Consider the following 17544-nt stretch of genomic DNA (forward strand, 5'->3'; position numbering starts at 1 on the left):
TTTGCTAGTTGAGCAGCCATTGTTCCTCAGAGCATGTGGTGACTATTTAGTGTGCAGTTGGTGACATGAAAATTAGTGTTATCGTGGATTCGAAATTGACACGAATGAATTGCAGAAAGTCCTAAAAACAAGGGATTATAGAGATCAGCAGCCTGGAAAAGGCTTAAACATGAAATCAGCTTTATATACGTGGAAGGTAGAAGTCAACAAAGCTTATTTAGAAAAAGATTATGACAGTGAGCATAAATGGGATAAAAATATGCTGCATAAAAATACCATCTGGAGAGAGCTAAACAGGAATTTCAGCCTCGGGAGTTACATTTCCTCCTAAGAAATTCCATAAGCACAAAAGGATGTCTTAGTAATTCTACAAACAGATGCAAGAATTTGCTACATGAAATTGAACTTGCCACCTATATACAGAGAAAAACAGCTATATACAACATTCAAAAGTCAACTTTCTATAATGTCACCTCTATTATATACAATATGAAGGCTACTCCGACTACGGTCAGCTCTGAGACATGATATCATTAAGTGTCTAAATACCATAGAAGGGCAAAATGCCGCTATTTCTGAAACCTTGAAGGCTTATTCCCATCTCAGACTTTGATGACTGACATAGGAATATTTCCATACAGAGTGCACTTTTTATGTACCTACCATTCATGTCTATGGCAGTTTCACAAATAGTGTTACTCAGATGTTCTCAGCAGTTTCAATATCTTCATTTCTAAAGGTCGGAGCTTGGTGGAGTTATTCCATTGTGATCTCTATTATGGGGCTTACTCTTCTGTGTACATAATGAAACGCTGAGATGGAAATAACACTTTAAAGGGGTTCATTCACAAAATATGTTCATAAGCTATCTGCTAGATACTTGATAAATTAATATGATGACTGAAAGTTCAACCACTGGCACTTTCAGTGGTTACAAGAACAGAGCCTCCAAATTCTTCTGTATAAATGCATTAGTAGTGCCAACATGTGACCACCCATTCATTCCCTGTCTATGGGAGTCCACAAAGGACTTTCGGACTTTCTGGCTTGTGATTACTGAGGGTCCCAGTAGATGGACTCCGGTCAATCAAACATTTATCACCTCTTCCGTGGAAAAGTAATAAATACATATAGTGGGAAAACCAATTTTGAAAGAAGGGGCCAAATTCTTGTAAATCCGATCCACTTTGTGATTAATGATTAAAACTTCTGCAGGACTCGTCTCTTTCAGGGAATTGAATCATTAGCAAGCAACAAGGTAGGAAATTGGACTATGGGTCATAGAAAAAGCATCACGGGGAAACAAACATCATAGTCCCGATATATTAAGACTTGTGTTTTGTATGCCAATTTTAATTATGGGAATGCTGTAGTAAGTTGTGCCAAATTCATGAAGGTATATGTGTCACTTAATAAATTTAGTGCATCATACAACTGCCATCTCAGTGCACTTCCATGAGAATTGTCACTCCAGCCAGGTACTGGTGTAAATTTCCAGCATCATTTACATAATCTTTGTCATATAATTTATGATTAATACGTCGGGCAGGCTTTGACACTCCCCATCCTGCCCCAGTTCTGCCACTTTTTCTAGCGCTGGATGTGACTGGTATAAAAACTGTAAAAGTCACAACATTTTTGCTCAACATTACTTTGCACAAAAATTTAGAAAAATGTAAATTTTGGCTAAAACTTCATACTGAATAAAGGTCCATGTCTTTTTGGTAGAAAAATTTTACACCATAAAAGGGAGGCCATTTTGACATCAAATTCCCTACTTCTGTATCTATTGCACTGCCTATGAGACCGCTATTTTTAATTTTTTCTGTAATAATGTAAGTGTTTCAACATACAAAGCAACTTGATTGTCTGACCATAGATGCATTCCAAAGAAAAACCATCAAAACCATCTTCAGAACATGAACTCACAATGTTATAAATATTGCATGCTTTAAAGCATTTCTCCCAATACTTATCCATGTGTGCAAAATCCTCCAGGACATCTAAAAGCACTTTTGTTCGGAACCTTGTAAATTCCCTTCTTTTGTGAAATGAACAAGAACATGTTATGTTTCATAAACCTGTGGGTGCACAGTGACATGTAACATCCTAAATCTATGAGTCTTACACACATTATTAGAGGGGCATACAGAACATAAAAAAATATGTTCCCAAAATAGGTGGCACTTAAAGTTGAGCAGAAAGATTCACTGGACCTTGTCTAGTAGCTATGTGCATAGTTGTGGAACCAGAGTCCCGCAAACCTCTTCTAACTTTTTGGGATCATCGGTGCCTCTTCTGATTAGTAGGCCCAGCCCAACATTATCATTACGGCTCTTCAGAAGAATCTTGACTATTGCCATTTATGTTTTACCCCTTAGAACTAATAACTAATTGTCTTTGGACAATGTTTTAACATAAAGCAATATAGAAAAAATATTGTAAGGATTATTTCAAGAACTGGACCATTCTTTCATGTTTTTGGATTGCAAACATGAACTCCCAGGTCCTGGTAGATGCGCCGGAATCTGCACATTTCAAAAGAATGGTGATCAAGATCAAATATCTTTCATTTGCATGTTGGGAGAAAACTATATATATATATATATATATATATATATATATATATATATATATATATATATATATATATATATAATTTTCTCTGCTGTGTCAACCAGAAAGGGAGTAGAAAAAAAGTAAAGCAGGTTGCAAACTTGCACTGCTTACTCTATTTGGACAGGAAATGCAATTTGGATTGAATTTACTGTATTCTATACAAATGAAAAGTTCCTTATTATGCTCTATCATCTTGAAAGACCTCAGTGCATAAATACTATAAAATGTAAAAAATAAATTGTATATTTACCTCGCTGTTGACCTGCCCTGATGCCACAGGTCATTGTTCAGTCTTCTGTTGGCTCCCTCTGGCTCTAGTTCTCCTGTTCTACCAGGCAGACGAAGTCTTCTTCAGATTCTTCCTTCATTCTGCGTCAACACTTCTTACACTTTGTAGGACAAAATCAGGACATAGTAGGTTGCCCGAGTCCTACTTTGTGCAGAAAAGTGCAAGTGCAGAAAGAAGGAAGACGCAGAAAAGGATGTTGCCAAGAAACCAGATCAGACATGAGCTGGAGGATGCCAGTGGAGGACAGAGTGAAACAAGTGAACAGCGAGGCGAGTATACTATTTAATTATTTAACCCCTTTCTAAGCCCTCTACAAGTGAGAGCAGTGTCTTTGAAAATTCACAGTGTAATCGCCTGGTATTAAAAGGTACAAGATATTTGTTATATGAAAAATAATTAATTGTTCTATAAAACAAAATGGTCCAGAATTCATTAAGCCAATTTCATCAGAATTCTGTTGCAAATTGCTTTGAAAAGTCAAGGACAGGTGTAAGATTTTTTTAGCACGTCACACAGAGGCGCATGCCATACGTCACTCAAACGCAACTGATTCATGAAGAGCAGTGCACTTCTTCTTGGATCAGTATTTGATTCCACCACACCGGCTCACCAAGACCAGAGAGAAAAGTTGCAGGTCTTAATGAATCAGGGCTATGTGTATTACAAAGTATGCTATCTGGGTATGGATCATTAATGAAAACATTTTTGAAACACCACAATAGGTTAACATTTCCAGTTTTCCTGTAGAGAAAGTAACATTTCGAAAGCTAGATCCCTTTGTGTATCAGTACATATTGTAGTTTTCAAACAACAGAATATACTTTAATGGAATGAGTCAGAATATGACATATTTTCAGCTTAGAGATTAATTCCTTACCTTTGGAGTTCGTGCATGCTTTCCCCATCTGGCATCTTTTACCAAACTTATATCCAAAAGTTCAGTCTCCTAGAGAAATAGAAAAGGTATAAATGTTCAAAGCTTTTCTAAATATTAAACATTATTTATAAATGCTAGGACTACGGCAAGAACTTTATGTAAAGCATGTAAAACTATCTAAAGCCAATCAATCATAATTTATTTTTAGGGATTAATATTGCAAAGGCAAACAAGTTGCCAAACATGGAGATATTGAGAAAATAGGCCCTATGCTTACCCTACTTATTTATTGTTACACATGCCCCTCCAAAAAAATTTTAGGAAATAGCAACAAGATCAAGATATTAGTAAAAGTCACATACATGTGAGAAAAAAATAAACTACAAATATTTGATATACAGTCTTTATCCAATTTCAAAATGGCAAAATAAATTTTGCAAAAAGTTAAGGAAAATTAAACAAGCAAATAATAGTAATCATGTATCTCACTAAGAGAATTGTACAGTACATCCTTACTGATCTCGCCTTAAAAATTAGAAGCAGAAAACAGCAAGGAAGATTTAATCTTTTATTCATAGAAACATGATCTATAGCTGGATTATTCTCATGCAAATGAGAGAAACCCCAAATTGCAAATTAATTTCCTTAAGGGGAATAGCATAACTATAAATGTACAAATTAAGGTCAAATACCCTCAATTAACATCATTTTCAATACATTTCTAGCCAGATTATTTCATTTATTATACAGTTTAATACCTTCTTTATTGATGAAAGTGAATTAACAACCTGTCAAGGATGTAAATGGAACTGTTGATACGTATAAGTTAACGCTACCGGAAATTGCTTTTCAAGATACTGCTATTTTTTTCCTTTTGCTGACAAATTGAATAGATTTTTTTTTTTTGCCAAGGAGCATGAAATAGATGCATAATGAGTAAACTGCGCTCAGGAAATGCACATTTTCAGAAAGTTGTGACTTCTCAAGCTTTTGAAATTCAAATCTATTTTGACAGAATTACTGTATTGTGACAAATTAAACACCTTTATTAAAAAGAGTGAAATAGGTCATACAATTAGAAATTATCAAATCATTTAATTTGTATTATTGATATAGTAAATGTTAGTAATTCAACTGAAGTGGAGACATTATATCACTGTCTTACTTACAATCTTAAAAAAGGAACCTGTCACCACTTTTGTGTCCTAACAGCTAAAAATATAATGTTATTCAGTGTCAGCTATGCATTCCCTAAATACCTATGTAACCCCCTGACTTCCCATGTATCATCCATAAAAACCGGTCCGATGGGCATAGGCTTTGGTTCACCCACTCCATCCCTCTACTCGGCTCGAGGAGAGGGGTGGAGTGAGTGAACCGAAGCCACACCCATCGGACTGGACGGACCCTATTAGGATGCACCACTGAAGAAATATAAAAGGTTTTTATGGGTGATACATGGGGAGTCAGGGGGTTACATAAGTATTTAGGGAATGCATAGCTGACACTGAATAAAATTATATTTCTAGCTGGTAGGACAGAAAAGTGGTGACAGGTTTCCCTTAAGTACTTCTGGACTGCCCATATATTGTAACCCCTCTTTACCCCAGGGGAGAATTTCCATTTTTTTTTCCCTCTCAAGAGCCATACCTTTTTATTTTTCCATAAATATGGCTGTATGAGGGCTTGTTTTTAGCTGGACAAGTTGTACTTTTGAATGACACCATTGATTTTACCATTTAGCATACTAGGAAATGGGGAAAAAAATTCCAAGTGAAGTGAAATTGAAAAAAAAATGCAATTCCACAATAGTTTTTTTTTTTTAAATTCCCATGTTCACTATATGGTAAAACTAATGTGGCAATATGTCAGTGCGAGTATGCACATACCAAACATGTATAGTTTATTTTTTATTTAGGTGGTGAAAAAAGATTCAGAAATTTGGATGAAAAAAAGTTGTTGCGTTCGTCACTATTTTCCCAAGACCCATAACTGTTCGGGGTCGAGTTCTCGCCTCTGCACAAGGGGAATCTTGAGCCATTTCCACTGCGGTCTCCCATTCATCTCCAGCCGCAGTGGAGTCTGCTCAGCGGAAACGTCGGTCCCAGCTTCTAGCTCAGGCTGATACTGGACAATTGGTTACTACTGCCCTTCCAGGCTCTGTCCTTGTAGCCAGCAATGTTCAGCAGTGAGCAGGTCTTTCTGGAACTAAGTCCTGCTTTTCACATACTGAGCATGCCCACGGGACGACCTCCCATTGGAGGTCGGGGGTCACATTCTCCGGTCCTGTTGCGGCTCCTATTTGTCCATCTGGAAGGTCTTGTAGTACTGCCGCTATAAAAGGTTCGCATGGCCGCCCGGCCATGCGCTAGTGTATACTTGAAAACGTTTGTGTGTTGATGTGTGAAAGTCGCTCATTAATCATCCCCTCCCTTGTGTATGACTGCTCACGTAAGGTGGATATTTGCTATCTAGCACCCGACAGAGCCATCAGTACTAAACACACAATACAGCGTCTATTGCTGTGACCGCCAGTGCGGCGCCGTGCACTATTAGAGCGCTTCCCTGATCCAAGTCTGGGTGGTTAGTGGTGTCCGCCAGTGCGGCACTGCTCGCACTCTTGTGCATAAAATTACTATTTTAGTTGTACTCTGACACCCAGTTGCGGTGTCGAGCACAAGTGGTCTACACGAACTCTAAGCCTGAGTCTTGGGATTGAGTTCTGTGACTCCTTGCTTGCGTTCTTTGGGTGGTATCACGGCCCTATAACGCAACAGGGTTTGCTTCCTTCACACAGGGTGAAGCTAACCTGTGTGTGTATCCTCATAGTACCGTCATATAGTCCGTCATTACTCAGCAGCAGGTTCCATCTCTGCACGGTGGACCCCGGGCTGCGAACGCACCTTATACCATCTCTCTAATTATTTGGTGCGTTCCGCTAGCCCTAACACATAACATTCTCATTTTTTGTGATCTGGGGCTGGATTACAGCTAATTTTTTGCATCCCGAGCTGCAGTTTTTATTGATAACATTTTGGAGTACATAGAATGTTTTGATTGTTCGTTATTGCACACATAACATTCTCATTTTTTGTGATCTGGGGCTGGATTACAGCTAATTTTTTGCATCCCGAGCTGCAGTTTTTATTGATAACATTTTGGAGTACATAGAATGTTTTGATTGTTCGTTATTGCATTTTTTGCAATGTTGCGGAGACGCAAAAAAATTAATTCTGGTGTTTTGATTTTTTTTCTCAATGCAATGTTTTCCGATCTGAATAATTTACATAATATTTTGATAAACTGAACATTTTTAAACATAGCAATACAAAATGTGTGCATTTTTTCTTAATTGATTTATTTTAATGGGACAGAAGGGGGAGATTTGAACTTTTGCATTTTTTTAATATATTTTTTATAAAACGTTTTTTCACTTTCTACTTTATTTAATAGTACCCGTAGGAGAATTGAAGCAGCAATCGTCCAATTGCCGGTGCTACGCATAGCAGTGCTATGGGTTTTGTTTCCATCGCATTCACTGTGTAGGAAAAATGAATTTATAACATGATTCTCCTGGCCAATGTAATTACAGCGATAAACTTATAATGATTTTTTATATTTGAATGGATAAAAAAAATTCTGAACTTTGTAAAATATAAAAGTATATGTTACTATTTTCTGAGACCTGTAACTTACCGTAGACTTTTTTTGTCGAGCTGTGCGAGGGCTCATTTTTTTTGAGTTTTTTGCTGACATTTTTATTGATTCCATTTTGGACTACATACAACATTTTAATCGCTTTTTGGGAATTGTGGCAACCAAAAAATGTGGCATTTCAATATTTTTTTTTTCTGTTTCCAAGTTTACCATATTATTATTTCAAGTGATTGCACAATGCCTAATATGAAATGTTTTTTAACCCCTTTAGCCCCAAGGGTGGTTTGCATGTTAATGACCAGGCCAATTTTTACAATTCTGCCACTGTCTCTTTATGAGGTTATAACTCTGGAATGCTTCAACCGATCCCAGTGATTCTGATAGTATTTTCTCATGACATTTTATACTTCATGATAATGGAAAAATGTATTTGATATGACTTGCGTTTATTTGTGAAAAATACGGAAATTTGGCATAAATGTATAAAATTTCGGAATTTTCCAACTTTGAATTTCCATGCCCTTAAATGACACAGATATGTCACACAAAATACTCAATAAGGAACATTTTCCACATGTCTACTTTACATCAGCACAATTTTGGAACTTAATTTTTTTTTGCTAGGGAGTTATAAGGGTTAAAAGTTGACCAGCGATTTCTCATTTTTTTTAAGGACCACATCACATTTAAAGTCACTTGGAGGGTCTATATGATAGAAAACACCCAAAGTGGCACCATTCTAAAAACTGCACCCCTCAAGGTGCTCAAAACCACATTCAAGAAGTTTATTTATCCTTCAGATGCTTCACAGGAATTTTTGTAATGTTTAAAAAAAAATGAGCATTTAACTTTTTCCACAAAAAATATACTTCAGATCCAATTTGTTTTATTTTATCAAAGGTAACAGGAGAAATTGGACCATAAACTTTGTTGTGCAATTTGTCTTGAGTACGCATGGCAGAGCTCGGAATGGAAGGAGCACCGTATTACTTTTCAATGCAAAATTGGCTGTAATTGAGATCAGATGCCATGTTGTGTTTGGAGAGCCCCTGATGTGCCTAAACAGTGGAAACCCCCAATTTTAACTCCAACCCTAACCCCAACATACCCCTAACCCTAATCCCAACCCTAACCATAACCCTAACCACACCCCTAACCCTGACACACCCCTAACCCTAATCTAAACCCTAACCCTAAACCCAACCGTAAACGTAATCCCAAACCTAACCCTAACTTTAACCCCAACCCCCCCAACCCTAACTCTAACCCTGATGGGAAAATGGAAATAAATACATTTTTTATTTTATTATTTTTCACTAACTAAGGGTGTGATAAAGGGGGGTTTGATTCACTATTTATAGCTGGTTTTTATATCGGGTTGTTATGCTTGGCAGCTGTCACATGCTAAAAGATGCTTTTTATTGCAAAAAATAGTTTTTGCATCACCACATTTTGAGAGCTATAATTTTTTCATATTTTGGCCCACAGAGTCATGTGAGGTCTTGTTTTTTTGTGGGACGAGGAGACGTCATTGGTACCATTTCCGGGCACATGACATTTTTTGATCGCTTTTTATTACGATTTTTGGGAGGCAGAATGAACAAAAACCAGCATTTCATGAATTTCTTTTGGGTGGAGCGTTTATACCGTTCTACATGTGAAATTGATAAAGCAGTTTTATTCTTCAGGTCAGTACGATTACAGCGATACCTCATTTCTATTTTTTTTTATGTTTTGGCGCTTTTATACAATGAAAACTATTTTATATAAAAAATAATTGCTTTTGCATCGTTTTATTCTGAAAGCTATAACTTTTTATTTTTTCGCTGATGATGCTGTATCGTGGCTATTTTTTTGCGGGACAAGATGACATTTTCAGTGGTACCATGATTATTTATATCCGTCTTTTTGATCGCGCGTTATTCCACTTTTTGTTCAGTGGTTTGTTGAGAACGCTGTTGTGAATTCTGTTGTCGGGCTCCTGTTGTGAATTCTGTGGTCAAGCTCCCTCCTGTGGTCATGAGTGGTACTTCGGCTGGTTCTGTCTATGAGCTTCCTCTGGTGGATGTCAGTGGGGCTGCGGCTTCTGAGTTTCCTTCCTCAGGTGACGAGGTTAAGTCGTTAGGTGCTGCTCTATTTAACTACACCTAGTTCTTTGTTCCTGGCCTCCAGTCAATGTTCCAGTATTGGTCTTGCTTTCTCCTGGATCATTCTTATGGCCTGTCTGCCCTGCATAAGCTAAGTTTTGCTTGTGTAACTTTTGTTTGCTATATTTTCTGTCCAGCTTGCTGTATTGGTTTTTCTTGCTTGCTGGAAGCTCTGAGACGCAGAGGGAGCACCTCCGTACCGTTAGTCGGTGCGGAGGGTCTTTTTGCCCCTCTGCGTGGTTGTTTGTAGGTTTTTGTGTTGACCGCAAAGCTATCTTTCCTATCCTCGGTCTATTCAGTAAGTCGGACCTCGCTTTGCTAAAGTCTATTTCATCTCTGTGTTTGTATTTTCATCTTAACTCACAGTCATTATATGTGGGGGGCTGCCTTTTCCTTTGGGGAATTTCTCTGAGGCAAGGTAGGCTTATTTTTCTATCTTCAGGGCTAGCTAGTTTCTCAGGCTGTGCCGAGTTGCATAGGGAGCGTTAGGCGCAATCCACGGCTACCTCTAGTGTGGTATGATAGGATTAGGGATTGCGGTCAGCAGAGTTCCCATGTCTCAGAGCTCGTCCTATGTTAGTAACTATCAGGTCTCTTGTGTGCTCTTAACCACTAGGTCCATTGTGGTTCTGAATCATCTGTTCATAACAGGCTCCCTCCTGTGGTCATGAATGGTACTTCGGCTGGTTCTGTCCATGGACTTCCTCTGGTGGGTGTTTCTGAGTTTCCTTCCAGGTGACGAGGTTAATTCGTTAGCTGGCTGCTCTATTTAACTCCACTTTGATCTTTGCTCCAGGCCACCTGTCAACGTTCCAGTATTGGTCTTGTTCACTCCTGGATCGTTCTAGTGACCTGTCTTCCCAGCAGAAGCTAAGTTCCAGCTTGTATTTCTTTGGTTTGCTATTTTTCTGTCCAGCTTGCTATTTTTACTGTTGTCTTGCTTGCTGGAAGCTCTGGGACGCAGAGGGAGCGCCTCCACACCGTGAGTCGGTGCGGAGGGTCTTTTTGCGCCCTCTGCGTGGTCTTTTTGTAGGTTTTTGTGCTGACCGCAAAGTAACCTTTCCTATCCTCGGTCTGTTCGGTAAGTCGGGCCTCACTTTGCTAAATCTATTTCATCTCAGTGTTTGTATTTTCATCTTTACTCACAGTCATTATATGTGGGGGGCTGCCCTTTCCTTTGGGGAATTTCTCTGAGGCAAGGTAGGCTTTATTTTTCTATCTTCAGGGCTAGCTAGTTTCTTAGGCTGTGCCGAGTTGCATAGGGAGCGTTAGGCGCAATCCACGGCTATTTCTAGTGTGTTTGATAGGATTAGGAATTGCGATCACCAGAGTTCCCACGTCCCAGAGCTCGTCCTTTATTATCAGTAACTATCAGGTCATTCCGTGTGCTCTTAACCACCAGGTCCATTGTTGTCCTGACCACCAGGTCATAACATAACGCATTGTTTTTTGCATCTTTTTTTTTACGGTATTCACTGAAGAGGTTAACTAGTGGGACAGTTTTATAGGTCGGGTCGTTACGGATGCGATGATACTAAATATGTGTACTTTTAGTGTTTTTTTTTTTTACATAAAGAAATGTATTTATTGGAATAATATTTATATTTTTTTTCTTTATTTAGGAATTTTAAAAAATATATTTTTACATGGTATAACATTTTTTTTTTTAAAACTTTTTTACATTGTCCCAGGGTGGGACATCATTGTATAAAATCAGATCGCTGATCTAACACTTTGCACAGCACTGTGTCAGATCAGCGATCTGACAGGCAGGGAAGGAGGCTTCTCAGGTCCTGCTCTCAGCAGTACTATGAAATCACTGATGTCCTATGATGTCTAGTCACAGGCTGGGCTTCATATAAGATTTAACATGGCAGGCATGGAAGCTTTCGGAAGGTGCCCAACTACCTTGGCCGCCGATCGCCCTGCCAAGTGAAAGCTGCCATGTTGAAGCCTCTTAAATGTTTTTGTCATGTTTGAAATCAACACTTACCAAGTAAAACTGATGCAATGGGAGTTAGCACTAATCGCATTATTTGGATGCCGACTGTGTAAGAAATATTGCACTAATGCTGTATGAAGCGCACAGCCACCACAGAAGTACAGTGGCCATTGTTGGGAGGATAAGGCTGCCAATGCTATTTTATGATATAGAGGGCTTGAAGAAACTTAGGAGGCTGAGTTGCAATACCAGACATGGCTTGCAGACAAGTGTGGGTCTGTTTCTGAGCAGAAACAATTTGATCTCATACAACTTTTTTTAACCCCTTATCGACATTTGACATTGGTACATCTGAGGCCGGCTCCCAAACTTTGATGTAGGCTCACAACTCGAGCCAACATCATTCCCAGCAGATTATGGATATGTTATTCAGCCATAATCTGCCTATAACAGCCCTGTTAAACGCTGCTATCAAACTCTTGATTATAGAATATAACACGTGCCGGCGGTGGGAGCCTAAAAACAAAACAAAACTGCTGTAACAGCAGAGAAGCAGAAATCCCGATAACAGGTTCACGTTAAAGGTTTTTCTCGAATTGAAAATCATTTTTAGGCATTGATGGTTTTAAAATAATACCTTTCAGCACAACCATGGATCCAGCATAAGCACTTTTGGAGGTCTCCCCTGACTTTGGGTGCGGTGTCTTCTTTTTTTGAAAGTCACAGGACTGCTGTAGCCTGTGATTGGTTGCAGTGGTAAGGTGACTAGTAGAGCACCTCATCAGATATTTCTCTGACGATTCACTATTCTAGTCATCTTTGCACTGCAGCCAATCACAGGCTGCAGAGGTCAAGTGACTTTCGAAAAGAGCAGATATCACTTCCAGATTTGACACAGACGTCCAGAGCAGCCTGGCTGGATCCTCGAGAAGGGGAGTATGCCTCCGTTTATTATTTTACAACCTGAAAAATGTCTAAAAAAATATTTGGGGGTCAGACAACCCTGTTAAGCTTTGCATTACAATATTACTTTTCTTATGAGTAGTGACAAAATTAGTCACATACCCAGTAAATACTTACATTTAGAGAAAGTCACTAGTATATTAAACTAATATTTGTACAAATGTTTAGGCTTATTTCTCCATCAGAGAGTTCTCCTTCAAGAATCATGATCTGGAAGCAATTATATTTTTTTATTAAAATGAATTGACAGTATTACTTCTAATCAGCAAACAGATCACAGCATGAAAGAGCACATTAAATTCTAATTTATAAAATCATACACCATGCTAAACATTCGCTGTAACAAAACAGCAGAACAAAACTTTTGCTAAACTAATAAAAAAGATCCTAAGAAAACAATGAAGTAATGTGTGCTCAGTGCATCTACTAATTCTTATAACGTATTCTCATACAGTATTCAAAAATCACGCTACTTTTGTTTTTGAGGATGAAATTCACATTTTATAATTGCAGTAGATATCATCGAGTCATTTTTGACACAACATATTTTACAGTTTTAGCCACATTCTAAGAGCTTAGCCTTTCCTTAATTTTCATTGATGTTCCTGAGTAAGGGCTGTTTTTTTTATAATTTTACTTGGAAATATATATATTTCATCTGTATATATATATATATATATACACACATACATATAAATATGACAAGATCACTGGTAAAGTACTGGAGGGGAGATATGCATCACTGAGGTTGTTAGCTTCAGTGATATGAATCTGGGGAAAAATTCTCCAGCACACTTAAGGTACCGTCACACTCAGCAACTTTGCAAAGAGAACGACAACAATCCATGACGTTGCAGTGTCCTGGATAGCTATCTCGTTGTGTTTGACATGCAGCAGCGATCTGGATCCCGCTATGCCATCGCTGGTCGGAGCTAGAAGTCCAGAACTTTATTTCGTCGCCAGGTCGGCGTGTATCGTCATGTTTGACATCAAAAGCAACGACGCCAGCAACGAGCATAGGGCCCCTAGATGTGTGTCGGATCGGTACACTCCGGCTGTTTGACATGGAGCTAACAACCAGCGAGAACGAGAAGTGAGTCGCCGTTACGTCACTGGATCGCTCCTGCATCGTTCTGGAGTTGCTGTGTTGGACGTCTGTACAGCGACCTAAACAGCGACGCTCCAGCGATCTAGTTTAGGTCGGCTCGTTGTCTATATCGCTGCAGTGTCGCTGAGTGTGACGGTACCTTTAGTGCTGACAGATGTTAATTGGCCTGTTAAGGACTGTGCTTTTTTGTGAACAGCTAAAGAGTTTGTGGGAGGCTGTTCACCACATCTGCACCCCAGAGTGGGATTTAGAGGGTAGTCAGCCTTCTGTATCATTCAGTGTTCTGCTTAAACCGTGACAAGACAGGGAACCGGTGGAAGTTAGGTGCCTGGGGGCAAAACAGGAAGCCACGCTGGAGGATGTCACAGTAGGAGAGACACTGTCACGGCCCAAAAACACCAGTGCAGAGAGCTGCTTTACCAGAACAAGAACCTGTTTTCGGAGTTGCCAAAATGTACACATGTTGTGGAGCATAACAGAACCGCATGTATTCTTGAACCAAAAGCTGTATTGAATTCCCAAAGCCCGCTACAAAGTGATCTTGAATAAGGTGAGAATGTTGAACCTGGGCATTATCAAGGAATCATAGAGAGGCTGGTCTAGATCCAGTACATGGTGCCGAAGCCTAATGCAGAATGGCATTTTTTTGTAACGATTACAGGAAGCTAAATGAGATGTCAAAATTTCCCACATATCTGATGCCCCGTGTTGATAAACTCATTGAAAGGCTAAGATCAGCCAGATACATCACCAGGACCTAACAAATGGGTACTGGAAAATTCCTGAGTTCCAAAGTGCGAAGGAGAAGACTGCCATCTCTACACATGACTGTTGCTTCCAGTATACCAGAATGCTGTTTGGGCTGCAAAGAGCCCCTGTTACCTTCCAGAGGGCCATGGTCCAGATACTAGCCCCGTACAAAAAGTATTCTGCTGCTTACCTGGACAATTTTATGATCTTCAGTGCAGACTGGGGCAATCTGTAGAAGGTCCATGGAGTACTAGAGGCACTGAGGAAAGCAAGGTTTACCATAAACTCAAAGAAGTGCGCCATGGGGAAGGAAGAGGCAAAATATTTGGGCTATATCATCGGAAGGGTCAAAATAAAACCGCAAGTGAATAAGGTAGAGATGATCCAGAATTGGATTGAATCTCCAAGAAACAGGTTAGAGTGTTTCTGTGAATTGTGGGGTACTATCTGCAATTTATCCTGAATTTCATCATGATAGCCACCCCCCTGAGCAACCTTAAGGGCATGAAAACGTCGATGGTCAAGTGGTTTTCTGAAGCAGAGATGGTGTTCCAGGAATTGAAGCTCGCCCTAAGCAAACAGCCGGTCTTTTTAGAAAACAAACCTGGGCTAGGGCAGATAATATGTCAGATACTAAGTCTATAAGTGTCAAATACTTAAATGTGTACTACAGAAGCATATATACGCCGGTCATGGTAGAAAAATGATCATTTGGATTTGAACATAGAGACCAATCACCAAAAAGAAAGCCAAAATGTTTAGTCATAACTATACATGTAAGTCAGCTAATAAAAAGGTTTATTGAATGCGTGGTTGGAATGAGTGGTGCTGTTGAAGACAGGTACACACAGCTCACATACACAGAATACAGTTAATGTACGGTACATATAAAAAAAGGAGGTAAAATCAAGTAGAAAGCTAAATACATGGACCAAAGAGGATAGACAATTATACTAAACCATATGAGTCTGTATAAATATATTAATTTGCAAATAATATAAACATCTATTATGTCTGTATAAAAGTCTATATAAATGCCCAATACTTATAAAAGGAAGATGTTATGCAATAAATCTGTTTGTTGGATATAAGGTATATACTACACGGCCACTGTATGACCCCAAAAAATTAAGGGGATTGATGTGCATGATCCAGGATATAAACAATAGTATGTGCACATAATTCCAAAGATAATAATATTTATATATATATAGATCTATGTAGGCTTGTATGACTCAAGCTACAAACAGGACCATGTGTCAATCAACAAGCATTTAAGCAGCAAAATGCCAATAACAACTACTAAAAGTCAAGGCAGAGCATATAAGGAAAATATTATCAGAGTGGCATAGTACCTACAAGTTCCAAGCTGTGAGTGTTGCGACCACTTCAACAGCCGATCTTGGATGCACCTGACTTCAGTAAGGAGTTAGAGGTCCAGACAAACGCTTCCGAGGTTGGCATGGGAGGCATGTTGTCCCAGGAAATAGTTGAGGACCAACATCCAGACCTATATTTGAGTAGCAAACTTACTATGCCATTACGGAGAAACAATTCTTGGTCATAAAATGGGCAATTGACACACTGTTAAGCTGGAAGTCTAAGCTAGTGTCAGATCATGCACCCCTGAGATGGATAAGGGAAAGGAAGGTGAAGAATGCTCAGGTGACTGGTGGTTTCTAGCGCTCCAGGACTTCAGCTTTCATGTGGAGCACAGGCCCAGGAAACTACATGGTAATGTGGATGCCCTGTATAGACTTCCCTGTTTAGTGACTAACAGTGCCAAAAAACCCAGGCTTTTGGGCAGAGGGGGGATATGTGACAAGGTCACTGGTAAAGTACTGGAGAGGAGATATGTATCACTTAGGTTGTTAGTGATATGAACCTGGAGAAAAATGCTCCAGCACACTAAGCACTGAGAGGGATTAATAATTTTTTGTTAACATCTGAAAAGAGGGTGGGAGGTTGTTCACCATATCGCCACGCTAGCGTGGGGTTGAGGAGATAAATTGTTAGATTTCTGGATCATTCAGTGTTTGGGGTGCCTGGAGGCGAGAGCTCCAGAGCTGTGTTTATAATTATAAGCTAATTACTGAACCTTGTTGTTAATCCCTAGCGGGCGGATCCCTGCAGCCATATGGACTGTGCTATATGTTATCTTTTGTTTTCCCATTATGCCAAAAGGGCCATGTTTATTTTGTTGAACTCTGCACTGGTTCATGTTGTACCTTTTTTAAATAAACCAGTAGAAGATTTAAAGGAGACGTGTTAGAGAGCACTGCAGCTCCAGGAATCTTCCTATTTGCTCATAGCAGGTTTGCCTACAACAACCAGGCTGAACTAATTTTGATATATGTTCGTGCAGTGATTATAATTCCCGTTACCGGCTTTTATTTAATAACCTCCTGTAACTGATGAAGGTCACAATTGACCGAAACGTTTTCCTGTATTTACTACAATAAATTTTTCCTGCTGCATCTTACCTAAAGTTGAGTGCTTGGTCTCTTACTATTAATCTATATGGTTTGGGAACCTGTCCTTAGCACCCCATCTCTAGTAGTGCTCACGGTTAAATTTTCCACTTATCTTAATGTAATCAAGACAGATCTGGTGATGTTGAGATCAGGGCTCTGTGGGGCCATATTATCACTTTCAGGACTCCTTGTTCTTCTTTACACTGAAGACAGTTATTTAAGGGAAAAAATGCAACTAACCTGCAGATATGGGGTTACTCTGCAGGTTAATAGCTTTTTAATGCTGGCCAGTATCTGCACTTGGCCTAACACTGCAGGGAAAAAAAGGAACTTTATTCAACTGCGCCCCTGGCCCTGTCGCACACTCTCTGTGCTTTGGGGCTTTGGTGTCTGTCAAGCAGGGGGTGCTGTTACAGTAGCTGCTCTGTATACTTAGAGCGGTGACTGAACAATCATCAGCGCCGCCCCCTTGACTGAAATGGGAACACTACTTGGAGAATAAAATTAATTTTATCCTGGCAGCATTAGGCCAAGTGCCGGCGCCGACCAGCTTTATAACCTAATTAACCTGCAGATTAATCCCTGCATACTACTCGAAATTGGAAGTTGTCCAGCAGTCCCATTAGCTCAGAACTAACAGCAACCAGTGGGACCAGGTACACCCATTTACTGTTCAGAGAAGTCTTTCTAGAAGTAGTTTTCATGATAGAATTGTGAC

The 17544-nt window shown here is 39.4% G+C and overlaps 1 protein-coding gene across 1 annotated transcript in view; it reads right to left on the reverse strand.

The window, feature by feature from the left end:
- Positions 1-17544, reverse strand: part of PLCB1 (phospholipase C beta 1) — an 865647-nt gene that overhangs the window by 578687 nt on the left and 269416 nt on the right. Inside the window, exon 3 of the mRNA XM_069768815.1 lies at positions 3786-3854. Within this exon, the coding sequence (XP_069624916.1) occupies positions 3786-3854 (69 nt within the window). The remainder of the gene's footprint in view (positions 1-3785; positions 3855-17544) is intronic.

Source organism: Ranitomeya imitator, chromosome 5 (assembly GCF_032444005.1).
Source record: "Ranitomeya imitator isolate aRanImi1 chromosome 5, aRanImi1.pri, whole genome shotgun sequence".
In the NCBI taxonomy this organism is placed as follows: Eukaryota; Metazoa; Chordata; class Amphibia; order Anura; family Dendrobatidae; genus Ranitomeya; species Ranitomeya imitator.